Source organism: Pantherophis guttatus, chromosome 2, assembly GCF_059756535.1.
Source record: "Pantherophis guttatus breed Tessera chromosome 2, ASM5975653v1, whole genome shotgun sequence".
Lineage (NCBI taxonomy): Eukaryota > Metazoa > Chordata > Lepidosauria > Squamata > Colubridae > Pantherophis > Pantherophis guttatus.
The window spans coordinates 173,868,264-173,885,843 of NC_142064.1; the positions used below are offsets into that span (position 1 = coordinate 173,868,264).

Below are 17,580 nucleotides of genomic sequence, written 5' to 3' on the forward strand. Positions count from 1 at the left end.
TTACATTAAATTAACCCAAATCTACAGTTTACCAAACACAATATATTAATCAGCATATTGTGGTTAGTTAAAACAAAGCATATACACCAAGTAATTCTGGATAATTTTTAATTTGACTTTTCCTAAATTAGAAACAAGAAATGGGAGAGTCAGCTGATAAACCTGTATTTTGGGAAGAAATGGCTAAGTAGCAGACATGGGGAGGAGTAAGGTAGAACTCCGATTGAGCTGAAACAAAGTAATAGTGCACTTGTTTGTGCGCCGCTTTACCTGGTGAAGAAAACCCTTAAAGCATATCCTTACATCAATGAGTGTGTGTGCAGGAGCTACGTTAAGCAAATTTTCCCAGTCCTGTGTTAATATTAGAAGTGAGCTATCCTAAGCGCAAATAGCTTTAAGCAGCTGTGTGTTTTATTCTCTTCTATAGAGAAGCAGGGCCTCTTTAACCCCACTTTATAGATAAACAAGTAAGCATTTTTGTTGGATCTATACATTTAGTCCAGTATTCATTGGATTCATCTGAGTGTAAAAGTTGTTAAGACCTGTTGTTGAGGATGTGCCACTCACCATGCCAACAGAATTGACCTAGTGGTGTACTTTCTCTCATCAGGATCACTATGCCCTTTATGTTCCGGTTTAAAAAGAGAGAAAATGAAAAAAAAAAATACTTAGATTAATAACCAATATGGTAGCCTTATTTCATGCCTCATGTTATAATTGATCAACTGATGATAAACACATGATGACTATCCCCATATTATAATAATGCTTAACAGTGCTATCTCCTCCACAGGTGGAAGCTCCTTTTATACCAAAGTGCAAAGGACCTGGCGACACAAGTAACTTTGATGACTATGAGGAAGAGGAGATCCGGGTGTCCATCACTGAAAAATGCGTCAAAGAGTTTTCAGAATTTTAGGGCCAGCCCCCTTTGCTTTGTGTGCCCAGGAAAAGAAAGGGCTGGATTTGATCAGCCTCAAGGGCCAGAGTTCCTTGCCTATTTGTTAATTTTGGGAGGTGGGAGAGTGTTGGGGTTCACCTGGATCTGTTTGGGCAGAAAAGAGAAAAGGGGAATTCATTTGAAGCTGTGGAAAAGACAGTAGTCTGAATGTCATCCATCCACCATCCACTGCAAGCTATAAGGTGGCTCCCAGCCACTCTCAGGCAGTTTTTAAAACAAATTCCCTTCCTGCTCACATTGACTCCAATCAATAACAGAAACCCTAATTGGACAGTCCCTGGTTTTTTGGTGGCTTTTTATTTTTAAGGGAAAGGGAATACTTTGTAATTCATCACCATCTCTAATGATTTGGTTCATGGGGCATTGCAAAAAGAAAAAGAAAAAAAAGGGAAGGGAATTGGGGGGAAGGCAGAAAGTAAACACATCCACAACAGCACTTTGGTGTTTAGACCAGCATAAAATGGGTTCCAACCCAATTGTCTCGCCTCCCACTGTGAGACCACCCTATCCTTTTATCAATAGCCCTTTCCTCCCCTATCCCTTTCCAAGGCTCATTTTATTAAAGAAAAAGTTTAAAGACATAGTTGACTGGCTTAAAAAAGGTTTTAACAGTCTAGGTGGGGGCAATGCTTTTATATGCTCTGTTTCCAGCACAGTTAAATGAAATTCAGCAGGAATTTTAATTCTGTAAAAACAGCTGGATTTTAGCATGAAGAATATGTGGTTTCTTTTCTTTTCTTTCTTTCTACACTTGATTTCATGTTTTTGTCCCTAGTTTTGGGAAAGAAAGAGGCAATAATATCCACACTTGCAGAAGGGGGACAATGACTGGCTGCAGCTGGGGCAGGAATACTATGGGAAGAAACACTGTTTGAATGTGTATTTCCAAAACCCATTATTTTGCTTCTCAGCTACCCTCACCCCCTCCAAAATGTATCTCAAGATCAGTTCTACTGCATAAGGTAACTGCTGGAATATTTGAATGGATGAGAAACAAGCAGGATTTGTGAAAGATGAGAATCTAGCTATTTGTCACTGTCTGAAGAGGTTTGTCCCCCTTAGTAGCAATTAAAATGGGGATAAAGTACATGCGCAGTGAAAGATGTTGGCAAGACACATTGGCTGGATATGATTCTTCCTATTCCAGCCCAAACCTCAGTGTTGATGAAAAATGGATCTGTGGGTGTGGACTCTCCATTACTTCGGTCCTTAAGATCTCTACACACCTGCTCTGGTTTTATGCTAAGATAACAAGAGAAGGATGGCAAACCTAACCCTGATAATAAAGATGGTGAGATTTACAAACAAAATAGACAAAACCCATTCACTTGTGCCATGCAGACAAGGGAGTGACCAGTTTTGGTCTGTTGTTGAGATTGGAAATACAAAGTGGCATCTGTTTAGTGTCTTTTCTCTGAAAAGATGGAAGCAGTTGGAGTTGGACTCAAACGATGTGGAGGGAAGGCAGCTTGTTGTTTTGTCCTAAATTTTTCTGATACTCCCCTTCACTTTTCCAATGCAATGCCTCCTTGTATTCTGTCTTCACCTACCTGACTCCAAATACACTCTTTCTAAATTCACAGTTTAAGTTTCTTCTGTTCTCCTTCCATGGCTGGAGAGCAGAGCAGGCGTCTTTGGATTGATAGATGTAATCTGCACAGAAGTGCTATTAGGATCAGACAAGCTTTATTTACCTCCACCCCAACTTCTCATCATCCCTTCCCACCAAGAAGCTCCTTAGTCCCATTTTTGTGAAGTTGGGGAGGAGTAGACTTAAAGTCATCTGCTCCCAGTCTTGGAAGAAACAAAAACCACTTCTGTGTAATCCAACAAAACTTGTTTCACTGAGAAAAAAAACAAACCCTACTTCCTCTTTAACAGTGTGCTTTGTTGTAAACATATTTGAAACTATACCAATAAAGTTTTGTTTAAAAAAATAAAGTTTAATTCCTAAAATTTAGTATAAGATGGGAAACAGCAGTAAGGAGTTTGAGTCATGATGGCCGGTGCTAAAAGATAACATGAAATAAAAAGGTATGGAACTTTTAGGAATTCACAATGCAGTTTTCGTTAACTATTGATACAGCCTACCCTTTGTATAAAGCTTTAAAACTGATTGACATAACTGAAGATATGTGAATTGAATGCTCTCTGTTTTAATTTGAAGTTGTCACTCAATGAAAAGTATTAGCTTTTTGAAAAACAAATGCATTTGTTTTATAATCAAATATACGTTATATTTTGAAGCTTTTAAATTATATCTGGAGAGTATTGATAATGGAAGGGGCAATTTATCAAATGGCTGTGAAATCAACACGTCAATTATCTAAAATTTATGTGAGCAACCCAGAATTGTCAGATTCTTGAGTTTCTATATTAGAATTTCATACACACTGTCATGTTAATGTGCATGGAAAGCTCTTCCACTGTTTGTATTTTTTTAAAAACTTATACAGAGCAAATAAAGGCATGTATCTAGTTACATAATGTTCTACGATAGCTTTCCCCAAACCAATACCCTCTAAATATGTTGGACTACTATTCCTATAATATCCTGAGAGTGGTGGCCCAATGCATCTGGCAGGCACTATCTTAAGAAGATGCTGTTGTGCAATGTATTCAGATACTAAATAAGACAGATACTCAAACTCTTGAGACTAGGCAGACAAAATGGAAATCACTTTTGAAAACAAAAGTAATTGAGTTCCTATGGGTTAGTAGTAAAAACTGTTTATAAGAAAATTCACAATCATCACTGGAAATACAATTCTATTACAAGGTCTTTGAACATCTGCATTTAAGGTTTTGAACATATTTGAAGAGCTCTTCTTTCCATGAAAGAAGGCCTTATCATTGGTTAAGTTATCCCAATAATAAAATTACAAAGAATCATAACATATTGAAGGCTAAATTGTATATGCTAAAAATTGAATTCTGTAATGTGGTATATACATTATTACAATCTATAAGTCCAATTTTACCACATCGGTTTAGAGGGGACTTTTTTCAACGGAATAGAATGAGGTGTACTGAAAAGCTGAGTGCACTACTACTTTCAGTGTATCTCAGCCAGTAAATGCAACAAGCTGGCTGTTTATATACAAGTAAGAGTTATCGGAGAAAATAATAGCTACTGGATTCTTCACAGTTCTTTCATTTTAAAAAAAATTAAATTAGAAAACTGGTTTCCCCAAACTGTGGGAAAATTAATTCTGCTTTGCTTCTGGAACTGTATTATTTAAAAAAGACACGAAAATAATTTAACGGAAGCTGACACATGCCAACCTTTCTGAGCCTAGTGACTTACAGATTTTGGAAACTGACCATGCTAATTTGGAAGCTATATCCCAACACATTTTGTTGGTGCCTAGTTCAAGAACACCATCCTATGTCTGGAAATTGAAGTATTTCTTACACTTAATTCTGTTGCTGTATAGATCTTGTTAGAGGTGAGCTAGAGTGTAGGATAGACTAGAGAATGACGCCTTAGTCCAATGATTGCTCAAAAAGAAAAAGATGGATTGTTCTTGATAAAGATCAAAAACTACAAAGAAAGGCAGTGATGCTAGCATTGTAAACTAAAACTGGCCAACATTCCAGCAGCTTTTCAAAGCTACTGATTATCTCATAGATTATCAGGATTTCAGACCATTTTGAGAATTTGAGTGTTTTCCTATTTTGTAAAATGAACTAAGAGGGGCAGCTATTAAGAAACTGGTATGTCCAAATTACAATATCACAATAGTCAAAACTTTTATAATACGGGTTGTGTGTGTGTGTTGGGAACAAGACTTTGAGTTGAACTTTTTTATTTATGTTTAAACAAATTTGAACATTATATTAGAGGAAAGGGAAATTGTTTATATTTGGAAAACTTTTACTTCTAACACTAAATATTTAGGTATGAATCTGGAATTTAAAGAAAAATTTAAAATTAGAAATGGTGGTATTAGAATAGCAAAAAATTCCTACAGCACCCTTTCAGAACAATTGCTGTTAATGTCAATTTCAATTGATATTTTGATAATTTAAACAAAAATGTATTTATTCCCATCTTTGAAAACAAAAAAACAACTGAAAGGCAGTTCACTCTTGACCACTTCCTGCCACTGAATCAGCTTTTGAATATGGACCCATTTCCTTTTCCTGTGTGTAGGTCGATATAACCACTGTTGCTCACAGCCTTCATAACTGCTAAATCCTGACTCTACTATAATTCAACTTCTAGTAGTATAAATATATTAAAATTATTGTGGAAACTTCACAGTGTACCAGAGAATCCATATTTCAGAAAGAAAATTTTGGATCTGCCTTTTAACTTAACCCAAAATAATCTAGTAGTGAAGAGATTCAGGTTCTTCTCCTCTCTTAGGCATGGAAGATGGCAAGATAACATTGGGTTAATCATTATCTCACAGCCCTAGCTTGGGAAATAATAATTTAAAAAAGCAACCTGCACTGGACAACTCAATGTGGGTCTATAACTTTCACTGAAGAAGCCATTCATCCTACAGTGGATATATTTGGTGATAATAATGCAGCAAAGGAAACTTCTATATTACTAAGTATCACAGAATGTCATCTTATTTCCGGCATGAAATCAAATTATTTTAATTATCTTATTATTTTCTGCTAGTCATGATCTATTGGTAGTAAAGTGAGACACTTTCAGAAAATAAATGTTTCATTACAGGTAAGCAACCACAATTCAGACTGGCAACTCAGTTGTTAAGCAAAACATTTGCTAAGTGAAACCATGTCTGTATTTATAATTTTCAACAAAGTTACTTTTTCATTATTACTGTAAGTGAATGGTTGCTTAACGAGACAGTTGCTAAACAAAGACTATCTGTATGGCATCTTTTTAATTTACTGTAGGCTGGTGGAGTTTTGGATCTGCAATTCCAATTTTTGGTCCAATTGGACCAAATTCCAATTTTCGCAGTTTTCAACCGGTTGCTAAGTTTTGATTACGTTAGAAAGTTGCCAACAAACTAGTTCAGTGCCGGAGGTTTCGCCCAACCCAGAATCTAAGTAATGACCCTAAGTCTATATATCCAGTTTGCGAGCAATTCTTGATATGCTAAAGTGAAGATGAGCCACCTATATCATGTGAAGTTTGAACAACTGAGTTGGAATATCAGCTTTTATATACTGTAGTCTTAATTGTATTTCAAATTCTAAGAAGAAATACTTGCAAATTTCCCTCCTCCCCAACTGCTAACATAACTTGATCAGTGTTAGATACTAAATAATTTGATGAAAAGAAACAGCAATTCTACCTCTGACAAAGCTCTGGAAAAAAGTTGCTAGCTACAAAGAAGTATAGACTGAATACAGAGTTAATACATGGAAGTCTCAATTGCTCTTGTGTATCCAACTTGATATGCCAAATGATTTGAGTATTCAACTTTCTGTGGTTATGATGAAAATATTAATTCAAAACTCTCAATATCTTGATTTTGTTTCTGTCACCAATTATGTATAGGTTCCTTATTTGAAGGTGTTGTGATGATTGGTAGAACAGATGTATATCTGACAAATGCAGCAGTTATAAAGTCTTTATATAGTATAGTTTCACTTCTGAGATATATTAAACCTCTACTCTTTGACTGTGTCCACACACTACACTGAATCACAAACTAGCCAACCATATTTTACCTTAATTTATTGTAGGATTCCCAACTAGTATCGCTAGTTTATACTTCAGTAACTGTTAATTCAGTAAGCCATGGTTAAATCAATAATGGGTAATGGGTGAACACATATTTTTCAAGAAGCTAGGAGCAGGATATGAAATTCAGCACTACAGTAAAATCCATATTTTTACAGAAACCTTTCTTTTTTTGATCGTATTTGTAATCAGAAACAAATCGCTGCTTTCATTTTGTTCCTCTTCTCATACGAGGCATCTAGGCCTTGGTCCTAAGGAAAAGTAATCAGAATGCAAGACAGAAAATATGCTTCAGATCTAGAAAATGAAGGCCACGTTCACCAGAGGGGAAAAATGCAAACTTAAGGCAGCAGATCTTTCTGTAAAAGAAAGGCAGTTCCCCGCGTCAACTGTTCAGACCTCTAAATCCATTCTTTGTCTACGGCATTTACTCCAAATTCAACCTCATTACATCCAGCGGTGGACTCTCTGGGGCATCACAGAAGAGAAACTTCCGTGGAATAGGAAGTAACTATGACAGTAAGACGACATCAGGGCTGCCGAATCGGTTCGCTGTGGAGGAGGCGGGGGATAGATTTGTGATTTGTTATTTGGACTAATGAAGAAGGGCGTGGGACGAGAAAGCAAAGCACTGCAGAATAACGGCTAGGAGGAAAACTTCCCTTCTACTTGCCCGCTGGAGGACACGGTGCAAACTCCTGCCGCTATAAATAGCACAGACTTGGACCTCTCCCGTAGGATTGGGATTGAGTTTTGACGGAGGCGGCCTGAGAGCGCCTTTTCCCTCCGTGCGGCCGCTAAGGAAGCCCGAGAATTCTCCTGCTCCACCTTAAGTCGCCAAGTGTAGGGAGACTACGGGAGGCAACAGCGCCTCCTTAAGCGGCTGCGGGTCCCGCTCGGGCGGTGTTGGAGGCGGCGGCGCGTGCGGCTGGGGGAAGGGGAGGGAGGAGCTCGCGCTGCCCGGACCAGCCCGCGCGCCGCCGCTTCCAGCAAGCAGCAGCGCCTGCCGGGTGGAGGGTCCAGTTCGCGCCGTGCGGACAAGGGCTGAGGCCAAGGCGGAGCGGCGCACGGGGGCAGCAAAGCCCCGGGGGAGGCGGCAACACCATGGCCGGCCCCCCGCCGCCGCCCCCGGGCCAGGAGGCGCCCCGCTACCAAGAGTGGATCTTAGACACCATCGACTCGCTGCGCTCGCGCAAGGCGCGCCCGGACCTGGAGCGCATCTGCCGCATGGTGCGCCGGCGGCACGGCCCGGAGCCGGAGCGCACCCGCGCCGAGCTGGAAAAGCTCATCCAGCAACGCGCCGTGCTCCGAGTCAGCTACAAGGGAAGCATCTCGTACCGCAACGCTGCGCGGGTCCAGCCTCCCCGGCGAGGTGGAGCGCCCGCCGCCAGTCCGGCGGCCCCGCAGCGCCCGGCCCGCACTTCCCCGCCCAGCGCTCCCGCCGCCACCGCGACGCCCCGGTCCTCCCAGCGTGCTGCGCCTCGCGCGGAGCCAGTCGCGCCGCCGCCGCCACCGCCGCCGCCGCCTCCGCCTCGTCGGACCGGACGGGAGCGACCGCCGCCGCCCGCAGTCCAGGAGGAATCCTCCCCCGTTAGTCTGCGAGAGATTGTGCGCTACTTGGGCGGGGACGGCGCCGCGCCGGGGGGCGGCCGAGTGACTCGAGGCCGAGCACAGGGGCTGCTTCAGGAGGAGAGGCTGGAAAGAACCCGCTTGGGTGGCGGCGGCGGTGGCGGCGGCAGCAGCAGCAACAGCGTCGCTTTGCCCAGGGCGGAGAGAGGCGCGCAGGCCCGGGCCCCCAACGCCAGACCATACAGGAACAAGGTGAGGAGGCGCCGGGGCGCGCTCTGGGGGGATGGGTTGGCAACAGCGGGTGGCGGCGGCGGCTGTGTCTGGCGTGGGGCGGAGGGGACGCACCGGCTGAGAACAGGTGAGGCTCTCCAGGAAGGAAACGGACCGATTAGAGTGCGCGCGCAGGGGGGGTGCCCGAATGCTGGGGGGAGGGGAGGGGCGCCAGTGGGCGCCAGAAAGCCGCCAGTTTGGGGGCGGGCGGACGGCGCCCAACCCCCAGATGTTGTCAGTGGGCTCCCGTGCAGGTGTGCGTGTGTCTGGAAGGAAGAGTTGAGGGCAGCACCCAATCAAATCGTGTCGCACTGGAGGGGGCGCTAGGATTGGTGCGTGGTTTTAAACGGGGCAATATTCCCTCGTACGTTTCCGAAGTATTTTGGCAAGGTTAGGAAGACAGACTCTGGCTGGCTTTTGGCGCCCAGAGAACTTCAAGGTCGACTCTCGGGAGGGGGGGGGCGGCGGGACGGACGACACTCTTCCAACATAGGAGGGTGCTTTCTTAGCTCACCTGTGTGTGTGTGGTCCTTCCATAAGGTTAGTTTAACTGCCATTGGTGTACATTGGGCCAAGAACAGCGCCCCCTTCTACCCCCACTCCAGTCGTACCAGGCTCCATCTAAACACAGAACAAAGAGTCAGTTTGTGCTTGACCTAAAGAATTTGGTAACCTCCAATAAAGTCAAGAGGTGGTGGGAGCAGTGGTGAATGATCACTTGAGTATGGGTAAGCTGGAGGTGGGGAGGAAAATATCATGCAGTGTGGGTCGGGAAGCAATCCCCTCAGAATGTTATCCAGTTCAAGTTAGCAGCCTTGAAATTACCCAGGAGGGATTAGCAGTAGGGGGTGAAAAATCCGGCCCCTTTTTTTATTCTTTCATTATTTTTGCAATCTTTAATTGATGAGAATGATCACAGATTTTCATAAAAGCTGCGGGTGGAAGATGGAGGAGGCAGTGGTTTTAGTAGCACGAAATTCTCCCTGGATAAAAAGTTTCCTGTTCCTGCTTCGAGGAGCTTTTAAGCACATTGCTAGAGTAGTGGAGACATTTAAGAAGTTTCCCATCCCAGCACCACTTAGTCTGATTGCATCAACTGCCCATGGAGATATCTGGGTGTGTACAAGTAAGGGAAAGTGAAACAAAATGGCTCAGAAACTGTCTGGGTTTGGGATCTGAGATGTCTTATCCAAAGTAACTAACAGTGAAGTGATGTGTCTCAAAAGTAGTTGTGCTTGCTCCCATGTGTGGCTGTACCTGCCTTCATGATAGATGAAATTAAAATGTGTTTGCTGTTCTTATTTATTCTCTGTGATATTAATAGAAGGCAGGGGAGGAGATCAAAGGCGAAGAAGACGAGGACGAAGACGAAGAAGAGGATGAAGTCTCCACTATGTCTGAAGGTTCAGAAGTGGCACAAGATTTTGAGGCCAGCAACTACAGCAGACCTGGGACAGGCCAGGTGAATGGTGACTGTAAGGACAGCAAGCATGGTGGGAAAGAGATCCCACCCAGCAGTGCCACCCCCAGAGACCTGCACTCCCTAGAGGAAACATCTTTGAACAAAGGATTGGAGCATTCTCAGCATGAAGGAAATGAGCAATGTCACACAAAGGCCTCTTGGCCTGGAGAAAGTGCCTGTCACCATCTGGGAGGCAGCAAGAAAGATGGCAGTGCCTATCAGCAACCAGACAGAGCAGGTATGCGTTAGGCGGGAAAAAGTAGCAGAAGATGGAGAATTAGTTGGCTAAACTTGGCTTTTCTGGGAAATTTAGTAGATAGTAAGGCAAAAGATCTGAGATTGGAGGTCATTTAAGCGTTAATACATGGATTTAATGATAATTTAATGTATTGCATGCTTGCATTGTATGCCAATGTATATGTGTAGCTCTGCAATAAATATGGAGACTCATTCAGTTTTAAGAATTATTAACTGGCATTCTAGAGTAGGTTGGAGCTAGAGCTGGGGCAAGTGAAAGGCAAGAATATGGTTAGTGGTATTGACTAGTTTGGAAATTAAAATGTTCTATTGATAATAACATTTTTCATTGCTTTTAAAGGACCCAAAACACAGTACTGTCCAATTCCAGTTATACTGATAAAGAACAAGACCTATCTCTGTTTGTTTCTCTGCTTTTTCTCCAGTGTCACCAGCTGTTGCAGGGGCTGATCCCTCTGTGCCCTCATCTCCTGGGAGACCTGGCATCCAGGCAGATGGGAGACCATTCAGTTGCGTGTAAGTTTTGTGCAGAGATCACAACCTATTCTTCAATTATACCTGGTTTATTTATGATAAAGAAAAAGTGGATACATTTGAACCCATCTTCTGCTACATCACTTGTCTTTAGAATCTAGAGCAGTGTTTTCAGCAATTAATGTAGGTTGAAGGTATCTCAGAAAGCTTGGTCATATCTTACTTGTTCTGTACTTTCATAACGGTCACTGCCACCACACATTGACTTAGTTCTAATGGCAACAAGGATCTAATATGCCCTGCCTTGGGAAAGGAAACTGGTGTACAAGAGGAAGATGGCCTGAACAGGAAAAAGGCTATAAGGATTCTTTGGCTACTGTCTCTGTGATGGTTGTTAGAGGAAGTGAGCCTCCTCTTCCTTTTAGATTGCAAAATAAGAGCTGTGGGGTTGAAATATCCACACTGGGGTTGTTTTGTTTGTTATCCTTGAAATGTCATACCATGCTAGAACTCTTGATGTGGTGGTTGCTTCCAGTTGTTCGAGGAGACTCATGACTATCCTGGCTTCAGTTCTCTGTGCCCTGGCCTATTTGTTTTAATGCCCTCTATATTGGACTGGCTTTGGTTGCTGTTCAGAAACAGCATTTAATGTAAACTCCAACTGCAAACTTACCAAGCATGGCTGGATGTTAACAATTGTAATGCACCTGTACTGTGCCAACTATTTTATTCATTACCTTTTAGATATCGTTAGAGCTAAGAATCAGAGTATTTGGCCACTCTGCCTCATATATGCTTAACTTCACATTGCCTCCTTTGGGTAGCAGTAATGTAAAATGAAAAGTTGTGAGCAAAGAGGGTATCTTCAGTCATTCCCAGTTGTAGAACATTGACCCGAGAGAGAATTGTCTTAACACCTGCTTTCAGCTTCAAGCCAATAACTTTTTATATTCCCAGAGTTTTTAAGGCCGTTACATTTGGTTGTCAGTTTTTTGAAACTCTTACAATTTTCTGATGTGTGGTATTTAATTTTCTTAATTTTTACCTTAAGTTATAATCTCTCCTGACAGTGTGATTGAAAACATGGGTATAAATTGGTGCATTTTTCTGTGTCTGAAGTAGATGCTTTAAAGCAGATTTAAACTTCTACAGAAAGATGCTATACAATTCACTTGTGATGAATTCTTACAGTGTAGTATGAGTGTACATGCATAAGCACACATGAACAATACCCCTGATCTGGTGCTGATGAGGAATACCTGGCTTGGAGAAGAAACTGTGCAATGCCTCTGATCTCAATTTCACTTTCTCCCCCTCCTCCAGTTCAGTGAAAGAGAGGCCTTCTGACCCTGTGGAATGGACTGTCAGTGACGTTGTGGATTATTTCACAGAAGTTGGGTTTGCTGAGCAAGCTTCAGCCTTTCAGGAGCAGGTGAGAGCCTGGGGATCCCAAGAAAAGGAATTGGAGGGTTATATTTCAGCTAAAGTGCTTATGAAATAAGTCCTAAAAGTTTTGATCTCTTATTTTGATGGGGGATGTGCTAGAACTCTGTCTTTAGTTTTGGTCCCATTTGACCGGGGCAATTGCTTTAAAAATCTGGGTAAAGGTACATCCAAAGTTCAGTTTTCTTTCATGTAGTGCTTCTGTCTGTTTCTTACCCTTGTGATTCTCAATGCCATTCCAGGCTCTCGGTATTTCAAGAGAACAAACTGCTTAAAAGTAATTATATACTGCGTGATCACTGGTTTATTTCGGTAACAATATATGTCTTCCGTTTCATTAAAAAAAAAACCTCCCTTTAAAACATGGTAAAACTGAGATGAGAAAGCGGCCTCTCGCTGGATGTCATTTGACATTTGTGGTCCTCCTTTTTATAACTAGTTTTCTTGAGCTCAGGCTGTGACAAGATTTTGGTACCTCTCACCAAAACATGTTTTCAGAAAGATCCCCCCATCCTTCTTTTGCGCCTCCAAACTATTTCAGCCACCCACAGTCATGCTCCCTAATTCTTTACTGTGGCTTATGCTCTTTGTTAGATAGCCTTTTTTTGGCTTCTTCAAAAATACAAATTTCAGTTTGCAATAAAGGCTTGTAAAAAGCTTTGGGCCTTCTAAAAGCTTAGATTTTAAATCTTTTAGATCTTATTTCCATCTCACATTTAGGTGCTGGGCAAGTAAACCATTTTGATGCCTAGGAATCATAGATGCACTTCTGAATTCCATTTTGACAAATCAGTAGAACTGATTATTGAATTTTACTTCCACATTGGCAAAATCTGCCAGCACACCTGGGGTGCCTGGTTACTTTAAGAGGTAGGAATAGAATGACAAGCACCAACAAGCAGCTAGGGAGTGTATTGGGCCCCAGTCACCTGCCTTACTTTGCCTAATGGTGGATTGGCCAAGCCAATGCAATTGGGTTGGCTGTTTTTAGTTTTATTATAAATATGTTTGAAATTAGCAAGTGAATAAAATGTAAATGTAGGTATAATTTTCATTTAGCAACCGTTTGCAGTTATGACAGAGATAAAAGTACCGGTAACTAAGATTTCATTGACAATCTTTGCAGATCTGTAAAGCAAAGGAAGGTTGAAATACGGTAAGATCATAAGCAGAGTCATAGTTTTGCTTAGCAACTGCTTTGTTTAACAAAAGAGGTGCTGGTATCAAGTGTGGTCACTAAAGAAGGATTAATAAAAGTGATATAAAAATCTAATTAAAAATACCTGTATTATTGAGAGAGTAGTTGCAGCCATATCTATTTCTAGAACACATTTTCTTTAGTAGATCCCTGTGCTAAGCAGAGTAATGGACTAGATGTCTTACAGAGTCCCTTCCAAATTAGGCAGTGGTGATTCTGTAATGGCTCTTCTCAACTCACAGACTGGTGAGAGATAATGCATATATGCAGTGCATGTGTGTACATATGCATGCATGGCTGGATGCCTCAGTGTTGTTTTAATCAACTAGATTTGGAACACTTTTCCTGCTTTATAGAAAGGAAGAAATCTCTTCCTAGCGTGCTGCCGGTGCACTGATCTCATGACGTTCTGTTTTTGTGTATCCCTCCCCCTCCCCAGGAGATTGATGGGAAATCTCTGCTGCTGATGCAGCGCACTGATGTGCTTACTGGCCTCTCTATTCGCCTGGGACCGGCCCTCAAGATCTACGAGTATCACATCAAGGCCCTCCAGCAGTGCCACTTCGAGGAAGACGAGGGCGACTCCTTCATGGGCTGAGAAGAACGGGCCAAGCCAGTGAGGGGGAGGGAGAGAACAGGGACTCTGTCAACGCTACTGTCTCAGCCATTTCAGCCTTCCTTTGCCTCTGAAAACAAGACAATGTTGTGGGAAAGGAGAAGGGCTTGGACTATATCTGGTGAGAGGAGGGAGGCAGAAATGATGACCCAGCTTTCGTGACATCCCTATCCCGGTTATCTGGTGATCCAAAAGACTGGGCTCAGTGGGCTAAAAGCTCACTTCCTTCTCTCATCTTGCCTATCTGACCCGACCCCAAGCTTTTCACTCACCATAGTGCATTGTCTGTTTGGGGGAAAGATGAGGCAATATGGTTTTCCTCCTCTTCCCAATCTTCACCTGAGCTGAAATAATTTATGCTTCAGCACCCAAATGGCTTCTCCCTTCCCTCTCCCCATCAGTAGTATTTGATAGCCCTGATTGCTCCTCCTTTCTTTCGGTGATTGGCAAGAAAAAGAGCTTGCTGGAGGTGCCAGGAGGTTTTAATCAAATAGCTTTTTATTCTCTTTTCTGTTCAGGTAGCCTTTTCTTCCAATTTTCATGATTGTTGCCCAGAGTTGATTGCTTTTTATTATTTTTTTTCTTCCCCGTTTTTAAAAAATATAAATATTTAAACTGGAAAAAAATGATTTAGTATTCCCAGATACCTTAGCCCTCTACAAAGGGTAATGGAACAGCTGAAATGACTATGTTTAAAGGGCAAAAGAGTGCAAGAGGGCTCCAGATTTTGGGTTCTGCTCTAGGGAGAAGTGTCATCTGGTAACCAAGTTTTGGAAAGAAGAAAGCAAGTGGGAGTAGATTATCTTCTGTCTAGTCCATAGATGGGAATAGACTTTAAGGGTTCCACCTTAATTTTCAGTATTGTAATCCGTGGGATAAAAGCGCGGTAACCTTTACATAATCACCAAAAAGTCTAAAATAAATGTAGGATTTATAGATGGGCTCTTTCCAGTGGGCAGAGAGTTATAACTATGTGCGTGCGTGTGTATGTATTTTCATTAGCAGTGAGTGTTCTTATATGAGGACTATAATAGACAATACCACCAATATTAATGCTTTGGGGACATAGAAAAGGATAGGGAATGGAATTGGTCAGAACCATTTTTTTTTCTATCAAAAATCCAGGTGATGGTTTTCCTGTCCTTAGGATTGGCTTCTTCCTGTTTAAGCAGGCTAAATCCTAAAAGATTGCAATGCCAAGAGGACACTATACAATATTAAGAATTATTCGTGGTAAACTTGTAAAAATCAGGTGATGGAGGCATTATGGTGGGCACCTTATTCAACATTTCAGATTCTCAGTGGTTTTGAAGACACATTGTACTTAATCTTGGCTAGGAAACATCTATTTCACAATTGGAAGTCAGTTTCGGTTTTGCATTAAAAACAATGGGAACTGAGGATGCGGACAACTCTAGAATAGGTTCTTAGACTGTATACAGAACATCATTTCCAAAACTCCTCATTGGAGAATCATGACAGATCACTTTAACTGATATAAATTAGGAATGTAAAGGGGATCTTATTGAGAGAGAGAAAAATTTATACCTATTGTTTAGCTGTGCATTAGGAACAGAAAACTACATACCGGTAATTGCAGAGAGAAGGAAACTTCAATTTGCTTAAAAGGAAGAATGCAGATATGAGCACACTGAATTTTATGTTCTCAACATTTTCCTTCGACCCACGAGGGCTAGAAACTTATACTTTGAACTTTGATAACACAGGTTCTTGATGTTTTAGCACATAAGTGCCTCAGGGGCTTACATACTGGCAACACATTCCTCTCTATTGCACTAGGCCCTATTTTTTTGTCCAGAGCTGGGAATAAAAAAACCAAAATTTTTAAGTTCTAACCAGTCTTAACCCCTTGTATTTTGTCTATTAGAAACTTGCTGTGTGCAAGAAGTAATACACAATACAGTGTAGAACACTCTGGCTGATCCAGCAGCAGCTGGAGTGGCTTTTGATCTTGCTCACTCCTTTTGGTAATAGATATGGAGCTCTTGGTTCACTCTTACTCGTTCCAGACAAAATGAAAGATTAAACTGCAGTAGGTAAATTAAAATATATATATAAAGAAAGCTCAGTGAGGCCAAATTGAAGTGAGTATTGTACTGGTGTATCTTAAACGTTTTAAGGAGCAGCTTAAAGCATACCTTTGCAATGAAAGATTAAAAAGCTGGTAGCAGCTTTGTGGATACATACATGAATTTTTCTCAGAGTTAAGACTGTATATAATACATGATCGTCATACACTGATGAAAATTCATATATATATATATATATATATATATATATATATATATATATATATATATATATATATATATATATATATATATATATATATATATATATATATATATATATATATATATATATATATGCATGATAAATGACTTTGGTTTCATCATGTGCCCAAATCATAATATAAAAAACCTTGAAAATATGAAATGATAGATTTGACCAAAGATCTGTTACTGAATTGTGAGTTGGACACGTGTTGATTTTTTCATTCATTTCATTTCTTTCCACAGAGGAAGCTACTTTATATGATATATGCAAAACTTTATTATAGCACCTTTGAGGGCATAGTAATCACTAGCAGAAAATTTTAAATATTTGAGATTACCTACTCAAAAATTTACGAAGGTTGCTTCCCTGCATTGGCTAAGGTCAGGTCAGCACAATTGTATCCGAACTATTTTCATTTCAGGGTAATGCTGAAAGAGGCATTTGGGGAGTGGTGGTTGGGTGGTGGTCATCTTTGATATGTGAATCTTGGCTACCTTGGTCAAATGTGACTACCCATAGTGAAGCCACAATGCCATCCAAGCTCACTTTCCTACACAAAAGTGGATGGTGGCTCTTTAGGAACATGAACCTAACAAACTGCACCTGTGCTTAAGATCAATTTCTGAATAAGTATTCCATGTGCAAATAACAAGGGCTGGAATTGCATTAGGACCATCTATCACTTGTTGCATTCCCCCCCTCCTCCAATAATCTCAGGTTTAGTAGAATTTATTCCCATAGGTGGTCACGGGTCTAGTCTTAAATAGTTTTATCTCTAGTTCATCTGGGTCAGGGGTGGGTTCTACTTACCTTTACTTCTGGTTTGCATCACATGCGTGTGCTCTTCTGTGCATGCACAGATCACCTATGATGACGTCCGGGTCAGTGGGCGGGACCTCCTCCTGGTTTTACTACCGGTTCGGGGCAACTCACCACTGATCTGTGTGTTCCTGTTAAGTGTCCATCTTTGGTTCCACCTAAGTAACCTATCTTTTATCTTTTTAAAAAAATCACATTTAAAAAGGTATCCTGGATGTTAATTATGGGTATCTACAGAACTTCAGTTGCTGGTGCGCATTGTGTATAAATGCAGAACTAGCAGAAGTTATCCCAATTAATATAATGGTGTATTTACTTTTTATTTCAGCAAGAATATTTTGGATATATAGTAATTGGCTTGGGGGTTCTATAAGATGTCCCTGCACCATGCTATGCCTTATTACAAAAACATTTTAAGTAGCCAACTTGATCAAAGAATTATCCTTTTTTTATGCTGGAAAGGTGAAAGCATTGCAACTTCTTGTTGAACTGGAGGTCAAAAATTGTTAATTCTCTGTGGGATGGAAAAAATTGGCAT

General features: G+C 41.2%; 2 protein-coding genes across 5 annotated transcripts in view; both read left to right on the top strand.

Moving 5' to 3' along the window:
- Positions 1-2,902, top strand: part of PRKACA (protein kinase cAMP-activated catalytic subunit alpha) — a 67,532-nt gene extending 64,630 nt beyond the window's left edge. For all 4 annotated transcript variants that reach the window (XM_087887328.1, XM_087887327.1, XM_034407198.3 and 1 more), the window contains exon 10: positions 794-2,902. In XM_087887328.1, coding sequence (XP_087743454.1) covers positions 794-919 — 126 coding nt within the window. In that variant the 3' untranslated portion in view covers positions 920-2,902. The remainder of the gene's footprint in view (positions 1-793) is intronic.
- Positions 2,903-7,538: 4,636 nt separating this feature from the next.
- SAMD1 (sterile alpha motif domain containing 1) lies at positions 7,539-15,781 on the top strand. Its single transcript, XM_034407189.3, has 5 exons — positions 7,539-8,456; positions 9,799-10,174; positions 10,620-10,710; positions 11,992-12,100; positions 13,749-15,781. Exons 1-5 carry the CDS (start codon positions 7,740-7,742, stop codon positions 13,905-13,907), a joined length of 1,452 nt encoding a protein of 483 aa, XP_034263080.1. The 5' UTR covers positions 7,539-7,739; the 3' UTR covers positions 13,908-15,781.
- Positions 15,782-17,580: the final 1,799 nt, after the last annotated feature.